General features: G+C 26.3%; 2 protein-coding genes across 5 annotated transcripts in view; one reads left to right on the forward strand and one right to left on the reverse strand.

Moving 5' to 3' along the window:
- The window catches only part of LOC141535117 (uncharacterized), a 25,299-nt gene extending 19,050 nt beyond the window's left edge, over positions 1–6,249 (reverse strand). Inside the window, exons 1-8 of one of the 4 annotated variants that reach the window (XM_074254911.1) lie at positions 6,114–6,249; positions 5,572–5,799; positions 5,405–5,440; positions 3,985–4,028; positions 3,703–3,909; positions 3,419–3,594; positions 2,103–2,164; positions 1,957–1,984 (exon numbers count right to left, since the gene is read on the reverse strand). In XM_074254911.1, the coding sequence (XP_074111012.1) occupies positions 1,957–1,984; positions 2,103–2,144 (70 nt within the window). In that variant the 5' untranslated portion in view covers positions 2,145–2,164; positions 3,419–3,594; positions 3,703–3,909; ... (2 more) ...; positions 5,572–5,799; positions 6,114–6,249. The other 3 variants (XM_074254912.1, XM_074254914.1, XM_074254913.1) reach the window with 3 other exon arrangements.
- LOC141535137 (globin-1) lies at positions 6,216–16,480 on the forward strand. The gene is made up of 5 exons (XM_074254950.1): positions 6,216–6,348; positions 7,116–7,542; positions 7,660–8,047; positions 12,302–12,533; positions 15,185–16,480. The coding sequence occupies exons 3-5, from the start codon at positions 7,857–7,859 to the stop codon at positions 15,323–15,325; spliced, it is 564 nt and encodes a 187-aa protein (XP_074111051.1). The 5' UTR covers positions 6,216–6,348; positions 7,116–7,542; positions 7,660–7,856; the 3' UTR covers positions 15,326–16,480.
- Positions 16,481–17,848: the final 1,368 nt, after the last annotated feature.

A 17,848-nucleotide genomic window follows, 5' to 3' on the forward strand; every position in this document is an offset into this window, starting at 1 on the left:
GGAGAGAAGGAGTAAGTAAAGTACTGGAGAGAAAGAAAGACTTAACTCAACATACAAAGACATTATGATGGAGAAAAAGGACCGAGTGTGTTGACTCGTCCCACTCTCGGGCTCAGAGGATAAGAGCTTTGAGGCTATACATGGTCTACACATATGAGAACCGTACCTAGTTCTATTATATTGTCTATGTGTACGTACCTATTTTTATGGTTTATGTGGATGTCGAGGATATTTTTACTGTGAGAAGCAGATAGCTGAGAAAAAAAGCCTCGATCTAAGCCTTCGTACTATAATCTCTACCCGAGTAAGTGTAATCTAAGCGAATAAGTGTAACTATTCGAGTAGTTTGCGATCCAGTTCGCTGGTTGTGTTAATTCAGGATTATAAGGACATTTTTAAAACGTAAGATTGCGATCGATAATCTTATAAATTGGATCTACCGAGAAAATTATTATGTTGGAATAAAATATTGCTGAATTGTGCTGTGAAATTAATAGTTAGAAAAAATAATAGAAAAATTATTATGCTGGTGAATTTATAATTTAGATTGATGGTTTTTATACCATTCAAATGCTAAGCGTTGCTTTTATTGCTTTTTAATAGCATCAATTTTATAAAAGAGCGCTATTAATTTAATGCAGTATTATAAATTTAAAGATTAATTTCACTTTATAAATAAAAAAAAAATTTTTTTTTTATATTCTTCCTAAAAAAATAGTAATTTATTAATCAAGCCTGTGAAAGTGGTCTATTTATTAATGAATACTCTACTATCAGATGATCGCTCAGGATAGCAACCAAAATCAATAACATCACTTTCGAAATCCCAAATGAAAATTAAGTTAGCCGAAAAAAAATTTTTTTAAATTTCATTTGTAAAAAAACTAGAAAAACTGGAAGTACAATTTTTTAAAAATATTTTTCTGTTCTAGTTTTTTCAAAAAATTAAAAACTTAGGCTAACTTTAGTATTATAAATCCTAAATTTTGTCACATGTTTAAAATATGTAAAAATAGTATGTTAATTTAAGTATTATGCACAGAAAAAAAGGTTCACTTGAGCCAAGAAAATATTTTTCTTCCTAATTATTTTTTTGAGTGAAAAAAAAATTTTTTTTTGACAAGAAATTTCACTTATTCCAACAAATTAGTTTTCTTGCTTTAAGAAGTACGTACCTTGATCCAAGAAAATTTATTTAAGTCAAGAAAATCCTTGTTGTTTTGAGAAAATTCAGCCTCTTGCTCCAAAAAATTTAGTTCTTGATAGAAGTAAATTTTTAGTGATTAAAATGTCAAATGGGAAGATCAAATAATATTGAGTCATTTTTTTCATTCAATATGTATAATTGTACGCTAAAATAATATAAAATTGGTATCAAATATTCAAGAGAAAAATTTTCTCAGGGTGAGAAAATTTTTTCTCAGCTAAAGTAAGTGGCGTTGCTTCTTTAAAGTATCTAAAAATCTTGATCAAATATAAAAATTTATTGCATCAAGTATTTATGATAATTTGAATTAAGAAAATATTACTTCCACCAAGAATAGGATTTCAAGAAAAATTTTTACTTCAGCCAACATAACTTTGGTCTTTCTTCAGGTACCCGAAAATTTTTTTGAGCCAAGAATTTTGTTCTCTAGTCAAGAAATTTTTCTTTCTTTTCAAAAAAATTTTTTCGAATCAAGTTTATAATTTTGAAGAACTTAATTTTTATTTGAGTATAAAAATTCTTAAACTAATAAATTTTTCTTAATTTAATGTAAGGAAATTTTATTTGATTCAAGAATTTTTTTCTCGAATCAAATTAATTTTTTTTTTTTCAGTGTGTATTAAAACCTAATAAATAAATAAATAAATAAATAAATAAATAAATAAATTAATTAATTAATTAATTAATACATAAATGAATTTATAAAAATAATTTTAATAAAACAAAGTTAAATAATAATAACCACTCACCTGTGAGTAAAAACTTAGACGGCGATCGCTGAAACATAAAAACGACCGGTGTGTTTTATAAGTTCTTGAAAAAGGGTGGCCTTAAATAACAACCAGGTGTACTGGATATAGAACAGAATTTTAATTATGCCGTTTGATACACTCACCTGATGCTTCAATGAGTTCCGATTCACGTTCTTTGTCTTCATGCTCCTACAATAACCCCAGCCTGTAACAAGAGTTATTTATATTACTTTAATTCAGATCTAAATATAGAAAAAAATATTGATGAAACGGAGTATAGAGGAAACCCAGGGAAGAGTGAATGCCAGTGAATTGGTATTAAGTACGGGCAAGCATCTATATCTCTACCCAGGCATCAGTCGCTCGTTTTTTTTATTAACAAACAAGTGGCATGCATAAATAAAAAAAGAGAGCTGTTGCTAGTGAGTGAAAAAGACCGCGATATTTCGTGATCTAGAATCATTGTGCGTTGGAGCATTTTCTCACGAGATCCCGAGGACTTTAATTATATGTCTGGTGTTCCTGAAACCTATGGCTTTATATTGCTAAATATTTAGCTGCCCGAGTTTGCTGTGTCTGAGGGGCTAGATATATCCTAAGAGACTCGTAAAAAATCAAAGTTACTTCCCAAACCTGTGGTTTCTCTAATACATCTTTATTTCTTCTTTTTTTATTTTTCTTCTTTCTTATTTATTTTTTATACATCTATTTCGCAAGTCGGGAATTTCGGAACGGATATTGCTCTCTATTAACGATGACCTTACGATAATCCTCCAGATGGTCAGTACTCTTCACTCTCTAGATTTTTTATCTAATAAATATTCATTTTAATTACCCAAAAAAAAGTTTCATTTGAGCCAAGAAAATATTTTTCTTCCTAATTATTTTCTTGAGCGGAAAAAAAATTTTTTTTTTTGACAAGAAATTTCTCTTATTCCAACAAATTAATTTTCTTGCTTTAAGAAATATGTATCTTGATCCAAGAAAATTTATTTGAGTCAAGAAAATCTTGTTGTTTTGAAAAAATTCAGCCTCTTGCTCCAAAAAATTTAGTTCTTGATAGAAGTAAATTTTCATTAATATTTTTAGTGATTAAAATGTCAAAAAAATATTGAATCATTTTTTTTATTCAATATAATTAATTGCACGCCAAAATAATATAAAATTGGTATCAAATATTAAAGAGAAAAATTTTCTCAAAGTGAGAAAATTTTTTTCTCAGCTAAATTATTTAAAAATCTTGATCAAATATTAAAATTTATTGTATCAAGTATTTATGTTAATTTAAATTAAGAAAAAATTATTTCCATCAAGAATAGAATTTCAAAAAAAATTTTGAAAATTTTGGACTTCGTTCAACACAACTTTGGTCTTTCTTCAGGCACCCGAAAAATTTCTTGAGCCAAGAATTTTGTTCTCCAGTCAAAAAATTTTTCTTTCTGTGTAATAATATAAATACCTGAGACTAAATTCCGAAGAAATTCAAATCACAGTTGATTGAGATGTAAATAATGTTATATATTTTATTATTTAATATAACACCGGTGAAAAAAACGTCTCCGGTAATAACCGAGGTTCTATTCAGACAGACAATCTCAAGATAGATGATGATAAATGTTGAGCGTACTGTACAAACTGTAATGGGAATAAAAAAGGTTTAATAATACAATAAAATATTATATAGTACAGTATAATATAATAAATGTAAAGCAATAATGACAAGCGAATAAAATAATACGAAACCGGAAAAAGATGTTCACATCACAACGGATAGGAATTCCTAGCAGACCGGTGTTAAAAAACTAGCTCCGGGGATGATGAAGAAATAGCTAGCTGTTTCGCGGTTCGTGAACAAAACTGCTCTGAACAAAATCCGCCAGGAAAGAACGCCTTTAGCCATATACTTATTTTCAACATCCCTCCTCTGGTTCTCTTCCTCTTTTAGTAGCTCTTTTAAAGAATACAACACCATTTATACTTTATACTAAAGCCCAAACCTTTAAGACTATTTTTTATCCTTCTTACTCTTTTTTTCTTCTTAATATTCTTCTTTTACGACAATCCATCCCCTAAATCTTACAACAGTTAATTATTTTTGACAAAATCAATGATTCAGCCATTTTTTCATCAATTTTACTCTTATAATTTTGCTTCATTTATTAAATTATAACTAAAAAGTAATTTTTAAAAATTGCATCTAAAATTTTTTTCCAATTTTTTTGTAAAAATTTTTTCATTGAAAAAAAATTCTAAAAATTTTTAAATGTCGACTTGATTCAGATTCATTTTTTTTTTTTACCAAGTCAAGTTATCTTTTTTTATGATACTAAAAATTATGTAAAGAAAATTAAGTAAGTAAAAAATTTTTTTAAATTTCTTCTTTTTGATTTGAGTAAAAAATTTTTAAACTGACAAATTTTTTTATATTCAAGAATTTTTCATCTTGATCCAAGAGAGTAATAAATGAAATTAAAATTAGCCGACAGCGAAAAATTTTTATTTTTTTTTTTTTTTTATTACTTGAATTAGTCAAAAAAAATATTTTTAAAAAATTGCACGTGGAATTTTTTTTTTTAATAATTTTATTAATAAAAAAAATTATAAAAAAAGTTTAGACTTAATTTTCATGAGTAACATTTATTTTCTTGGCTCAAGAATTTTTTTCTTGATTCAAGTTAATTTATGATAGTTGATTAGTTTTTGGAATTGATCAGTAAAGCGGTTTAAAAGTTATTCCAAAAAAACGGATTTTTGGAAATTTAATTTTCGAGATTTCTCAAAATTGATCGACTTAAATTTTTTGAATTAGTATCAGAAATCTAAGGACAATGAAACTTTTTTGAGCGCCGCTTAGTTTGATCGAATCGGATAAGCCGTTTAAAAGTTAGGAGCGATTTAAGTATATGCATACACACAAACATACAGACCCGGTGACATCACCGCAGACACAGACAGTCAGGAAAGCTTTCTAAGAACCTTGAAACAGGGAAGGGGTAAAATTAATAACTTCCCGATTTTTGAAAATTTGTAATTTTCTTAAAAATATTGTAAAAAATTGCATGGATTGTTTTTTAAATTTTTTACATGTAGAATTTTTCAAAAAATTTTTTTACAAATTTTTTTTTGTGCACAGGAAAAAAAAATTTCTTGAACCAAGAAAATTGTAAGGAAGACCGAAATTATTTTGGAGCAATAAGAAATTTTTTTCTTCTTTAAGATTTTCCTTCAGAAGAATTGTAACTTCATTCAATAAATTTTCAATCTTCCTTTAAAAAAATTTACAACAATAATCTCCATAACAACAGTCATAATCTTCTCAGCATAATTTCAATTTAGTTAACCAATAAATAATTCACTTTTAACAAAATTTATCTGAATATAAGTCATCCTGCCCGCCAGAGCTTTTTATTAATTCATAAAAATTCATCCCTCGGCTTGGGATTACCTGTAAAGTGCTCGTCGCGGTGAAGACGATTAATACCTGTAAAATAGAAACCATTTAAAAATTAAATCCCGAAGATGATAATAGTTACACTGATAATTATAATAGTACGTAGTATAATAAGAGTGTGTATGTTTGAGGATGGATAAAAAGCATCGAAAGTAACTCACATCATCAGACTAGAGCAGAATCCGCATTTGGGGCGCAAGCGCGCACTTGAGGGTTTATTACGATAATGCCTTAGTCTCGGCTCGTCTGGGCTGCAGGCAACATCATTCGAGTTTTCACCCTCCAAATATTTATCTCCAGTTTTCCAGTACAGAGTGATTATGTAATTGTTATTGTAATTGGAGTAATAACTGTATTTGTATTTAAAAGTACATTCAGCTGTTGTTTATCTGTCAAAAGTAAAACACTCCATTATTTAAATTAATAATAATAATAATTAAAAATATTAATAATAATAATAACAGTATTAATAATAATAATAATAATTAAAAATTATAAACTCCAGCCAAAGTTAAATAAATAAATTAATTAACAAGACATCAAAAGTTTTTAACGACGCTGCTGATAAAAAAAAAAAAAAAAAAAAAAGGAATAGAACGCTATATTGACGCGACGTTGTGTCTCATCTGAAGAGCTCTGAAAAGCTCTACTCTTACTCTCATTCCGTGGGATATCCATTCAAATAAATATATAACATACATACCTGGATAGTTACGGATAAACGGCAGCTCCTGTTCCTGTACAATACTGCCCCATTATTATTATGTCTGTCATTTTGGAGGCAGGCTCTCGAGCGAAATACAAGAAAATATCGATTGATCTTGTTTTTTTAGTATAACATCCTTGCTGTTGATTTTTATTAATAATAAAAGTTGTTGTCAGATGATAATGTTACCGCTACAAGTTGATGATAATAATCCAAGGCTGATATCTAAATGGTGAGAATAATAATAATCATTTTATATTACGTTGATGTTAAATATAAAATATTAATAAATAAAACTTACCATGTAATGTGGTGTACTAAAGAATGTGTTAACTATTTATAGTTGTTATAGTTTATAATGTCAGATGTGAAGTTATTTTATTGTTCATTTTTTTTATGACATTAGTTACTTGATAACTTTTTTATTTTATTTAATAAATAAAAATTTTTCTTATAAATTATTTTTTTTAATTTTTTAAAAATTTTTACATGTCATTTTTTTTTTTTATCTTCATTTATTTGTTTTAAATTAATCTTCCTTTTTTTTTTTTTTTTTTATAAATAACACTAAAATTAGCAATTTTTTGATTATTTTTCTTTTATTAAATTAGAACTAAAAATATTTTTAAAAAATTACTCTTAAAATTTTTTTTTAATTTTTTTGCAATAATTTTATTAACAAAAAAAAATTATAAAAATTTTTAAATGTCGGCTAAATTAATTTTTATTTTTTATGATACTAAAATTAGCCGTTCAAAATTTTTTAATTTTTTTTATTAATTAAATTAGAACAAAAAAATATTTTTAAAAAATTGCACTTAAAGTTTTTTTACAAACAAAAATTTTTTATTTTTTTTTATTAATTAAATTCTAACTAAAAAAATGGATTTTTAAAAATTTCTAAGTCAATTTTTTTTTGCCATAATTAATTTATTAAAAAAAAAAAAAAAAAAAAAATGAAATATCTATTAAATTAATTTTGATATTTATTTATATTAGTGGAACAGCCTAGGCTCTTAAGTAAATAGATGCAATGACTCGGATCCTAGAAACAGAATTAACTGTAGTAGATCACAGCCTCTATTGGAGTGTGATCCCCAGTATTGTGTTGTTATTACTGTTGTTATTGTTAAAATTGGAAGCTCAGTTGTGCCTGTCGTCTGGAGAAACATGCTGGAAATTGTCACCTGTGACTGAGTGGTGTGTTTGAGGGAATCCGCCCGCCGAAGATTGCAGAAAGGAAGAGGACTGAAAATTAATATAAATACGACGCGGCGAAAGAGGAGAAAGCGTAAAAAAAAATGGCGGGATAAAATTGTAAGATGGAAGAATCTTTGAAGCGCGGGATAAGTTGAAGATTATAACAAAAAAAAAAAAGAAAAAAAAATTTAAAAAAAATAAACCGTGATGCCGAAGTAGTTTTCTGGTAAGAAGAAAAAGATCGATTGAACTTTTTAACTTGAGAGTATTTTTATGTTTTATTTAATATTTTGTTAAAGTAGAGCGTGGATAGAAATTTTATATTTTATTATTTTTATTTTAGTTTTTTATCGGCTAAACTTGGTGCAGTTAGATTCAAGTTTCAAGAGTCGAGTGACTAGAATGGTAATTTATTATATTGCTATCGCCAGTGACAAAGATGGATACAGACATGAATTTAAGTGACAAATTGAATTTAATCGAGTAAATAAACAAGGTGACGAGAGTGGTGATTGGATTTAAGAGGATTTGTTTTTTAAAATGGGCTGCGAACTTAGCAAATTGGCCTCTTCGACGACACAGTCGAATCAAGGTGGAAGAGAATCACCACCTCCTCCAGCAGCGACTGATCCGAGGTTGCCTCTAACAGCCAGGCAAAAATTCACCATAATTGCCAGCTGGAAAGCCGTTGCTAGAGCTATGGAACCCACTGGAATTTTCATGTTTGTCAAGTAAGATGTTATTCAGGTTTAAGCATGACGCGAGTACTTTCAATCTCCGATAAATTATGTGCAAAATGATTTATTATTTAAGTACTTTGTAGAAATTATTGATAAATAATAAGTTATCAATTGTTTTTTTACTCAAATAAAGAGTTTTGATTAATTGTTTGCGGTTCAGTGGTCTTGTAATCATATTTTAAAATGGATAAATCAATTTGTTTACACTGAAATAGAAAAATTATTACTACTAGCAACCTTGCAGTCACTACGTGACAGCAGTGTCTTGCAAACTATGATTTAAGAAATTTAACTTTATTAAATAATAAATTTTGGTAAATTACATTGTACTTTCTTAACGATTGACGTTTTTAAAGATATAAGCTCGTTCTGATGTTAAACTCATCAAGAGCTTTCATTTGAGTACCCACATGCATTTTTGATATATTTTTCATATATACATATATATAATATATATAAATATATGAAAAATTGATGTAGGTACTCAAATGAAAGGTCTCGATGAGTGTAACATCGGGATGAGCTTATGTCTTTAAAAATGTCAATAGTTCACAAGATACGAGGTAATTTCTTAATTATGTTAAATTGCACTGTACTTTCTTAAATATTGACATTTTTAAAGGTATAAGCTCATTCTGATGTTACACTCAATAAGAACTTTTATTTGAATACCTACATGCATTTTTGATATATTTTATATATATAAAATATATGAAAATTTGATGTGGGTACTCAAATGAAAGGTCCCGAAGAGTGTAACATCAGGATGAGCTTATATCTTTAAAAATGTCAATAGTTCACAAGATACAAGGTAATTTCTTAATTATGTATTTAGAAATAGAGCATTTTCGAATGCAGCCTAAATACTTTTCACAACAAATTGAGTGAGAATGGTATTAAATCTTGAAAAGGCATATATTTAAGTCAAGACCTTTGCAATGACGCTAAATTTCACTAAAAAAAAATCGACTATCCTGAAGACAAAAATTTTCTTATTTTTTTAATAAAATATATTATTATTATTATTATTATTATTATTATTATTATTATCATTATTTTATTTTTTTCATTATTTACTATTCAGATTAACAAAGGGCTGTTGAAAAGTATCGACCATAAAAATAAAAAAAAAAAAAACTTACCGCTCGATAGACAATATCAATTTTAAACACATTTCTCTTGTCAATGATCAATGAGCTTCACCGGAAATTAATCTCAATATGCTGGCGAGAAGTAAAGCGATAAAACCTCCCTACTGAGCAGAGACATACTATACTTCTGGTAGTAAAGCATACGACCCGCGTACAGTAATACTTACAACGTTTAGTTTAGTGATATTCCTTCGGCGTTAAATACTCCCTGAGATAATAAAAGTCCAGATGACGTTTAATGAATTCTACTAACAATTGTACAACATATAACATATGACGACACATTTTATACGTATAAACAGTATGTGAATGTGTAACTCGATTATTTTATTTTGTTTGTTATATTTATTATACGCCTCGTTAGTGCGACTGATTAAATTAGCCGAAGAGCGCTGAGGAACTTTTATAATTAAATTATTCCCTAAAAGTTATGTAATAAAACAAAAAAACAAAAAAAAAAAAAAAAAAAAAAAAAAAAAAAAAGCCTGCGTACGTCGGTCTGTACTGTACAAAGAATTCGATTATAAATAAACAATATCCGAGGAGGAGGAAAACGGAAACATAATTAAATTTCACGGGAGAAACTCTGCGTGAAATTGAAGCAGAGGTGTCTGGAGGCGGTGTTAATGTTAATGGCGGTGGATACCAACTAATCGTTTAATTATTTTCACTCCTCAAGATCGGCTTATATAACCTTAATTTATTTAATATCTCAAATTTTTTACTTAATCTCCTAATAACATTTGAAGAATCTTCCCTCTTGGGAGTCAACCCCCGTCTTGTATACTCCAACTTATTCATCAGAAATTCTTCAAGCGTGACTTTACTTATTTAAAAAATATTGTTGAAACACTTTTTTTCTGCAGATTGTTGCCAAAAATTTTATCCCTCTGTTTTGAATTTCAAATTTAAATTTAAATTCTGCCCAAGCGTAAGAAATCGAATAACATTTACAACTTTTTTCAAAGAGAATTTAATGACCTACAAAAAGTTTTGTATTTTTATCACACATTCGATACTAGACGCGTAATTTTTATTTTAAATATTTACAAATTTTTATTGGAGTACCCCAGAAATAATATTTTATTTATAAATATTTCTTTTTAAAAATATTATTTAGTCCTAATTTAATAATCTAAAAAAAACTTAAAAAAATACCAATGTCGGCTAACTTTAATATTAGATTTTTTGAATAAATTTTTTTTGTAATTTGTCAAAAAAAATTTTAATTATCAGACGTCTCAATTTCAGTAAATTATTTTTAAAGTAATGGATTGTTTTTTTAGAATATCTTGTCTTAAATTAAAAAGTATACTTGTAATTTAACTCTTGTATAAATTCAATAAAGAAGATACTAGCAACATTGCAGTCACTATGTGACTGCCGTGACTTTTGAACTATAAATATATAAAATTTTGCTTGATTAAATAATGACTTTTGTTAAATTGCACTGTACTTTTTTAAATATTGACGATTTTAAAGATATAAGCTCATTCTGATGTTACACTCATCAAAAGCTTTCATTTGAGTACCCACATCAATTTTTCTTATATTTTTCATATATACATATATATACAATATATATTTTAAAGATATAAGCTCATCCCGAAGTTACACTCATCAAGAGCTATCATTTGAGTACCCACATGCATTTTTATATATTTTTCATATATTTATATATATATATAATATATATAAATATATAAAATATGTGAAAAAATGATGTGGGTACTCGAATGAAAGGTTTTAATGAGTGTAACATCGGGATGAGCTTATATCTTTAAAAATGTCAATAGTTCACAAGATACAAGGTTGTTAAATCATGTTAAATTGCACTGTACTTTTTTAAATATTGACGATTTTAAAGATATAAACTCATTCTGATGTCACACTCATCAAGAGCTTTCATTTGAGTACCCACATGCATTTTCATATATTTTTAATATTTATATATATATATATATATATATATATATATATATATATATATATATATATATAGAATATATATAAATATATAAAATATATTAAAAAATCGATGTGGGTACTCAAATGAAACGTCTCGAAGAGTGTAACATCGGGATGAGCTTATATCTCTAAAAATGTCCATAGTTCAGAAGATACAAGGTCATTTCTTAATTATGTATCTAGAGATAAAGCATTTTCGGATACTGCGTAAATACTTATCATCATAAATTGAATATTGGTGAGAATAATATGAAACTATGAAATGGCACAGCTCCAGGTCAAGACTTTTCCAACGATACCAAATTTAACCATAAAAACCCATTTTATCATATAAATACACTAGCCACAAATTTTTTTCTCATTCTCAATAATATAGATTATCTTCAATCAATACAATCAAGACGCTTAAAAAAATGATAAATGCAATTTTTCAATAAAAAATTTTCTAGACAGTTTATTTTAAAATAAGAATTAATTATTAAAAATATATCATTTGCTTACCTTAAAAATAAATAAAATAAACATTAATTAAATCAATAGTTATATTTAGCTTGAAATTTCTTCTTGAGACATCATCAAATAGAATCCTATTGATATTAAAAATTAAAAGACTTCAGTAGATCGGATAAATTATTGACAGTTTTAATCTAAATGTTTGTCCGAGTGTATATTTATATCCCGATAATAAAACGTTGATTCTTACTCGATGGGTGTTTATAAATTGGCGTGCATTGCGCCTTAAATTAAAGACCAGTTAGCGAGAAAATGTGCTTTAAATAAAACACGAAAAAAATAAAATTCTCTTTGGTACTCACGCGTTACTCGGGCCAGTACAAAAGGTAATACGTCTCTCGGTCCAGCGGTCAACCTGGTTGGCGAATCAATAAACCTTTCTATGTGTACATGCCCTTTGCCCTCGTTTTTCCATGACATGTATGTACATATATGCACTGTCGTACCAGTTGCTTCGTTCATGCATGTATTTATGAACCACGGTTCACGTGTCAAGTAAATTTCAAAGCATTTATTTCAATGGTGTACTATAAATCGCTTAGCTATCACTCTCTCATTCCCTTTTTAGATGTAATATTACATCTTATCTAAAATATATATATTTATTTTTCAGATTGTTCGAAGATAATACCCAGCTTCTTAATCTATTTACAAAGTTTCGAGAACTTAAATCAAAAGAGCAACAAACTGAGAGTATGGAACTCGCTGAACATGCAAATATGGTTATGGAAACTTTAGATGAGGGCATTAAAAGTCTTGATGATATGGATGCCTTTCTAACATATCTTCATCAAGTCGGTGCGTCTCATACCAAAATACCTGGATTCAACAGACAATATTTTTGGGTAAGCATTATTAGATTTAAACCACTTTATTTTTTTATTCTATTTTAGGGCATGTATTATTATTCTATCAAAATTTACATAGACATCTTAAAATTTTATTGAAAATTTTCACATGCAGCATCTTTAATTTAATTAACATAAAAAATCAAAAATAATAGTATCATATTATTTGCGCTTTATTTGAGATAATATTAGAGTTAGCCAATGATTTTTTATTAATAATTAAATTAGAACAAAAAAAAAATTTTTTTTAATAATTTGCTAACTTTATTTTCATAATCAATTTAACGTCAGTTTTTCGTAATAATTTTCTTTTATTTTCACATGCAGAATTTTTTTTACTAGCAATTATGTGACTTGTGAACGATAAATTAATAAAATTTTGTTTTATTAAATGATTACTTTTGTTAAAATGCACTGTAATTTTTTAATTATTGACGTTTTTAAAGATATAAGCTCATCCTGATATTAAACTCATTAAGAGTTTTCATTTGAGTACCCACATGCATTTTTTATATATTATATATATATATAATATATATAAATATATGAAATATATTAAAAATTGATGTGGGTACTGAATGAAAGGTCTCGATGAGTGTTATATCGGGATGAGCTTATATCTTTAAAAATGTCAATAGTTCACGAGATACAAGATCATTTTTTAATTTTTGACATTTTTAAAGATATAAGTTCATCCCGATGTTACACTCATCAAGAGCTTTCATTTGAGTACCCACATGCATTTTTGATATATTTTTCGAATATATACATATATTATATAATATATACAAATATATAAAATATATGATAAATTGATGTGGGTACTTAAATGAAAGGTCTTGATGAGTGTAACATCGAGATGAGCTTGTATCTTTAAAAATGTCAATAGTTCACAAGATACAAGGTCATTTCTTAATTATGTATCTAGAGTATTTTTGAATGCAGACTAAATACATATCATAATAAAATGACTATCGGTGAGAATGATATGAAACTTTAAAAAGTCACAATTTCAAATCAAGATCTTTGCAGTGACACTAAATTTCACTAAAAAAAAAAACCGATTTTATTATATGACTATCCTGGACACAAAATTTTTCTTATTCTCTTAAAAATATAGATTAAGATACCTCTTAAAAATTGACTATTATTTGCAAACCATTTTTATTAAAAGAAAAAGCATAAACCATATCAAAATTAAATTAGCCGACATTTAAAAATTTTAATAATTTAATAAAAAAATTTCAGAAGTTGAAAATTTAAAAAATTACCTCTGCAATTTTTTTGAGTGTTTTTTTTTTACTCGAAATTTAATGGTTACAAAAATAACTGGGCCCATAACCTATAGTTGATCTTCTTTAAATTTTAATTATTACTTAACTTGAATATACAAGACCCGTTCTAACGCTTAGATATTAAAAATGAAAAATACCGCCTGAGACTCTACTTAACATACATATAAAAATAAAAATAAAGATGAAATATATAAAATATGATAATACCAGCATAGCCGGTATGCGGTTTTATCATCATATATTCTTCCTGAATCCAAACTGTATATATTAAAAACAAAGCCTCTTTGATTTGATTCTCTTCGGCGGCGAACGTCGCTCATGTCTCACTTGCGACAATCCTGAGATGAGGGAGCCTTGTCTATCGGTCCTATTGTCCTTTTATTAGACAAAGAGGCCGTAAAAGATAGCCAGCTTATACAGGAAAATAACATCAAAATATAATATATATTTATCCATATGTATACTTAATTTTATATTTGTGTGCTCATGTCAGCAAACTTGAGGAGCAAAAAGAAGCTATAAAAATTTTCTTCATCCACGTCTAATTTGATATAATATTCATCCATAAATCGACAGCCATAAACTATTAGCTTATATATATAATATAAGCCACAAGAAAATTTAATGCCTTTTTATCGTGAAAGAATAATAAAGGATTTTAGGAAAAAGTCCCAATTATTGACAGAGGTCTAAATATTACTACCTTTAATTATTTTTAAATGTATTTAATTATCTGTAAAAAAAAAATAATAATTATCATATAAATTTTTATTAAATTCTAATTAATTAAAAAAAATTACTGTCGGTTCAAAATATTAAATATTAATTATTAAATAAAAAAAAAAAATAAAATTTTCGCAGTTTTTCAAACCGGTTAGAAAAACATTTTTTTTTTTTAATTCCGAGTTTAAATTAATTTCTTAATCTAATAATATGATTTTTTTTTTTTTTTTTTTTTTTTTAATTAACCATGTATGAAAAATTTATAAAATTGAATAATCGAAATTAATTGTATGATTTATAAAAAATCTACTTGTGATTTAACTCTTGTATAAATTAAATAAGTTTTTTGTCCGAAATGTGCAGAAATACAAAAAAAAAATTTTTTTATACGCCCTTATGGCTCCCGGAAACTACAAGAGCGTATAATAAAAATCCTCTATTTTTTTTATCCAAAAAAAAATTTTTAATTTAAAGAAAAAAATTTTTTTTCAACTTAAAAAAAAAATAAGATTTTTATTTAAATCATAAATAATTATCACTAAAAAAATATCAAGCCCAATTAACGATAAAAATATACCCGTTTAATTTCTAAACGAGCTTTTTTACCTTATTTGCATTAATATGTTTCAGAAAATAGAAACACCGTTTTTGGAGGCTGTTAAACGTACTCTTGAGGATCGCTACACGGATAACGTCGAGACCATATACAAGCTCACGATAAAGTTCATAATAGAGACGCTGATCGATGGGTTTGATAAAGCCCAAAAGTAAATATATATAGAGATATATATTGAATTAAATAATAATAATATTAACATCCACACAATGCTAAATGTTGATTTTCTTTCTACATTTTATTGGAGCATTTATAAAAATGTGCGACGTATTTAAAAAAAAAAAATTACGTAATAAAATGGTCCAATTTTACGACTAAGACTTAATATCTGCACGGATACATTCTAGTCAATTCCATGTATTATTACTTGTATTAATATAACTATTTTTACGGTCGATTTGTGGCATAAATACTTGAGCAAAAAAAAAAAAAAAAAATAAGAAACTATAAATCGATGACTTGTCTACCAGTCGACACGCTCGAGTGTGTGCTAATAATTAATAATAATAATTATTATTATACACTTAAGTTAAATAATTATAGGTAAAGACATTTGTGCGTGAGTGTTTGTCTGATAGAATGGATGAACATTTAAAATATTTTTTTTTTTTTTTTAAATAATTTTATAATTAATTTATGCGTTAATAATAAAATAATGAGCCGAATTATTTATTTATTAACTACTGGATTATTAGTAATTATTAAGGGAAGAAATGTACTTAAAAATTAAAGACAAGCGTGGGTTTATCCCCCTCGCTGCAATGTCAATTTATAATGGGGTCTTCTAACTAAACAAAAACAAACACCTGTCTATTCTTGACTATTAATGATGTCTATCTTTTATTCACAAACTGTTTCCTGTCGTGCTCATCCTTGGACTCCTTGAACAATCAGTTATTCTTCAGCGAGTCAATCCACTCACTGAAGACTAAAGTTTTATTCCTGAAACATATGATAATATTATTATTATTATTAATGTTGATATTAAAAATTAATTTAATGTTTAAGGATGAGCGGTGACACGTTGAATTTTCTAATTGATGTGTGAAAAAAAAAAAAAAAAAAAAACAACATAAATAATATTTAAAAAAAAAAAAAACTTATGTAGTATCTTCGCTAATATACTCAGAAACATGAAATGAAGGTACAAAAAATGTTTTACCGAAAGTCTTCAACAAACCAAAAATATAAATAATACAATAAATAAATCTATATGTACACTATATTTAAAAAATATAAATGTAAAATGTACATCTTGTGTTCTGTATTGTAATATAATAATAATTGCCCAATGTTTAATATTTATTGTATCCGAGATATGTATTTTATTTTAAGTATATCCATTGTAATTAAACGGAAAAAAGTAAACTGTAAAATTCACTCGGGTTTTGGTTAATTTTTCGAATTTTAAACAGTAAATCGGACATTGGGGTGACAAAAATATAAATATTACAGAACTTAGAATGTAGAAATTGTAAAAGCCACAATTTATAATGAAAATGAAGTTAGCCGACATTTCAAAATTTTTAGAAATTTTTTAATAAAAAAGTTTTAATTAAACAATTAAAACGAAAATTTCACCTGTAAAAAATTTGAAAATATATAAGTGCGATTTTTTATAAATATCTTTTTAGTTGTAATTATAATTAATAAAAAAAAATCGAAAATTTTTTGACGTCTGCTAACTTCAGTGTCATAATTTATAATTTAATTTCAAACAGTAAAAATTGCCGTTTCAATATATCGATACTGCCATTCTAATACGCCGTATCCCACATATAAAAAATTTTACAGCATTCGGTATGAATGATTCATTTTTAATATTGATTAAATGGAATTCGACTGACGAAAATATTTATTTGAAAATAGTAATTAAACTATTTGACCTTTAAAATTTTAATACGACTTGCATAATATTTTTATGATTCAATTAAAAAAAAAAAAGTCAATTTTCCAAATTTTGTGGGATACTAGGATACATTAGAATGCTAGTATCTATATAGTCCATATTATGAGGAGAAGGGGAACTCAGATAAGAAGAAGGGAGTCTCTCTTTGGAAGAATCTAACATTTGAAACAGTAAAAATTCTACTCTAAGAATATATATTTTACCAGTCCAAGCAAATCAATAATTATAGTTTTACCAATTTATTCTGTAAATATTGACGTCGCTTGTATTAAAAATTTAGTAACTGTATTTTATACTTTTTACATATCATGCGATCATATTTTAGATACGAAATGATAAATATCCAAGTCAAAATTCTTAATTATTATACTTTAACATTTTTTTAGAATTTTATAGCAATTAAATTATTGAAAAAAAAATTTAATTAAAAAGTTTCACTTGTAAAAATTAATAAAAATTACAAGTGAAAATTTTTAGAAGAATTTTTTTATTGTAATTAATTTGTTAAAAAATTTTTAAAATTGACAGTTGACCGCTAACTTCAGTATCGTCGAATATTAATGTTTGAAATAGTATTTTCTTCCATATAAAGAATGAATTGTAGCATTTAAATGATAAATATTACATAATGATTATTAAAATCACGATTTTACTGTTTGAAATGATAATTTTTAGCAATTTATCATTACTTATTCTAAATTGAATATTATTTATTACAGTTTACTTTTTTCCGTGTAGTATTTTACTTTTTAATAAGTAGCACTACCAA

The sequence above is a fragment of the Cotesia typhae genome, unplaced genomic scaffold (genome assembly GCF_013202065.1).
Source record: "Cotesia typhae breed Kobodo isofemale line unplaced genomic scaffold, CoteBio_Ctyphae scaffold_13, whole genome shotgun sequence".
Lineage (NCBI taxonomy): Eukaryota > Metazoa > Arthropoda > Insecta > Hymenoptera > Braconidae > Cotesia > Cotesia typhae.

Bases quoted from the DNA above. Each gene is read 5' to 3' on its own strand.
- LOC141535137 (XM_074254950.1), top strand. From the start codon at position 7,857: ATGGGCTGCGAACTTAGCAAATTGGCCTCTTCGACGACACAGTCGAAT. The intron at 8,048-12,301 runs GTAAGATGTTAT...TTTATTTTTCAG, and splicing joins GGAATTTTCATGTTTGTCAA to ATTGTTCGAAGATAATACCC. The intron at 12,534-15,184 runs GTAAGCATTATT...AATATGTTTCAG, and splicing joins TCAACAGACAATATTTTTGG to AAAATAGAAACACCGTTTTT.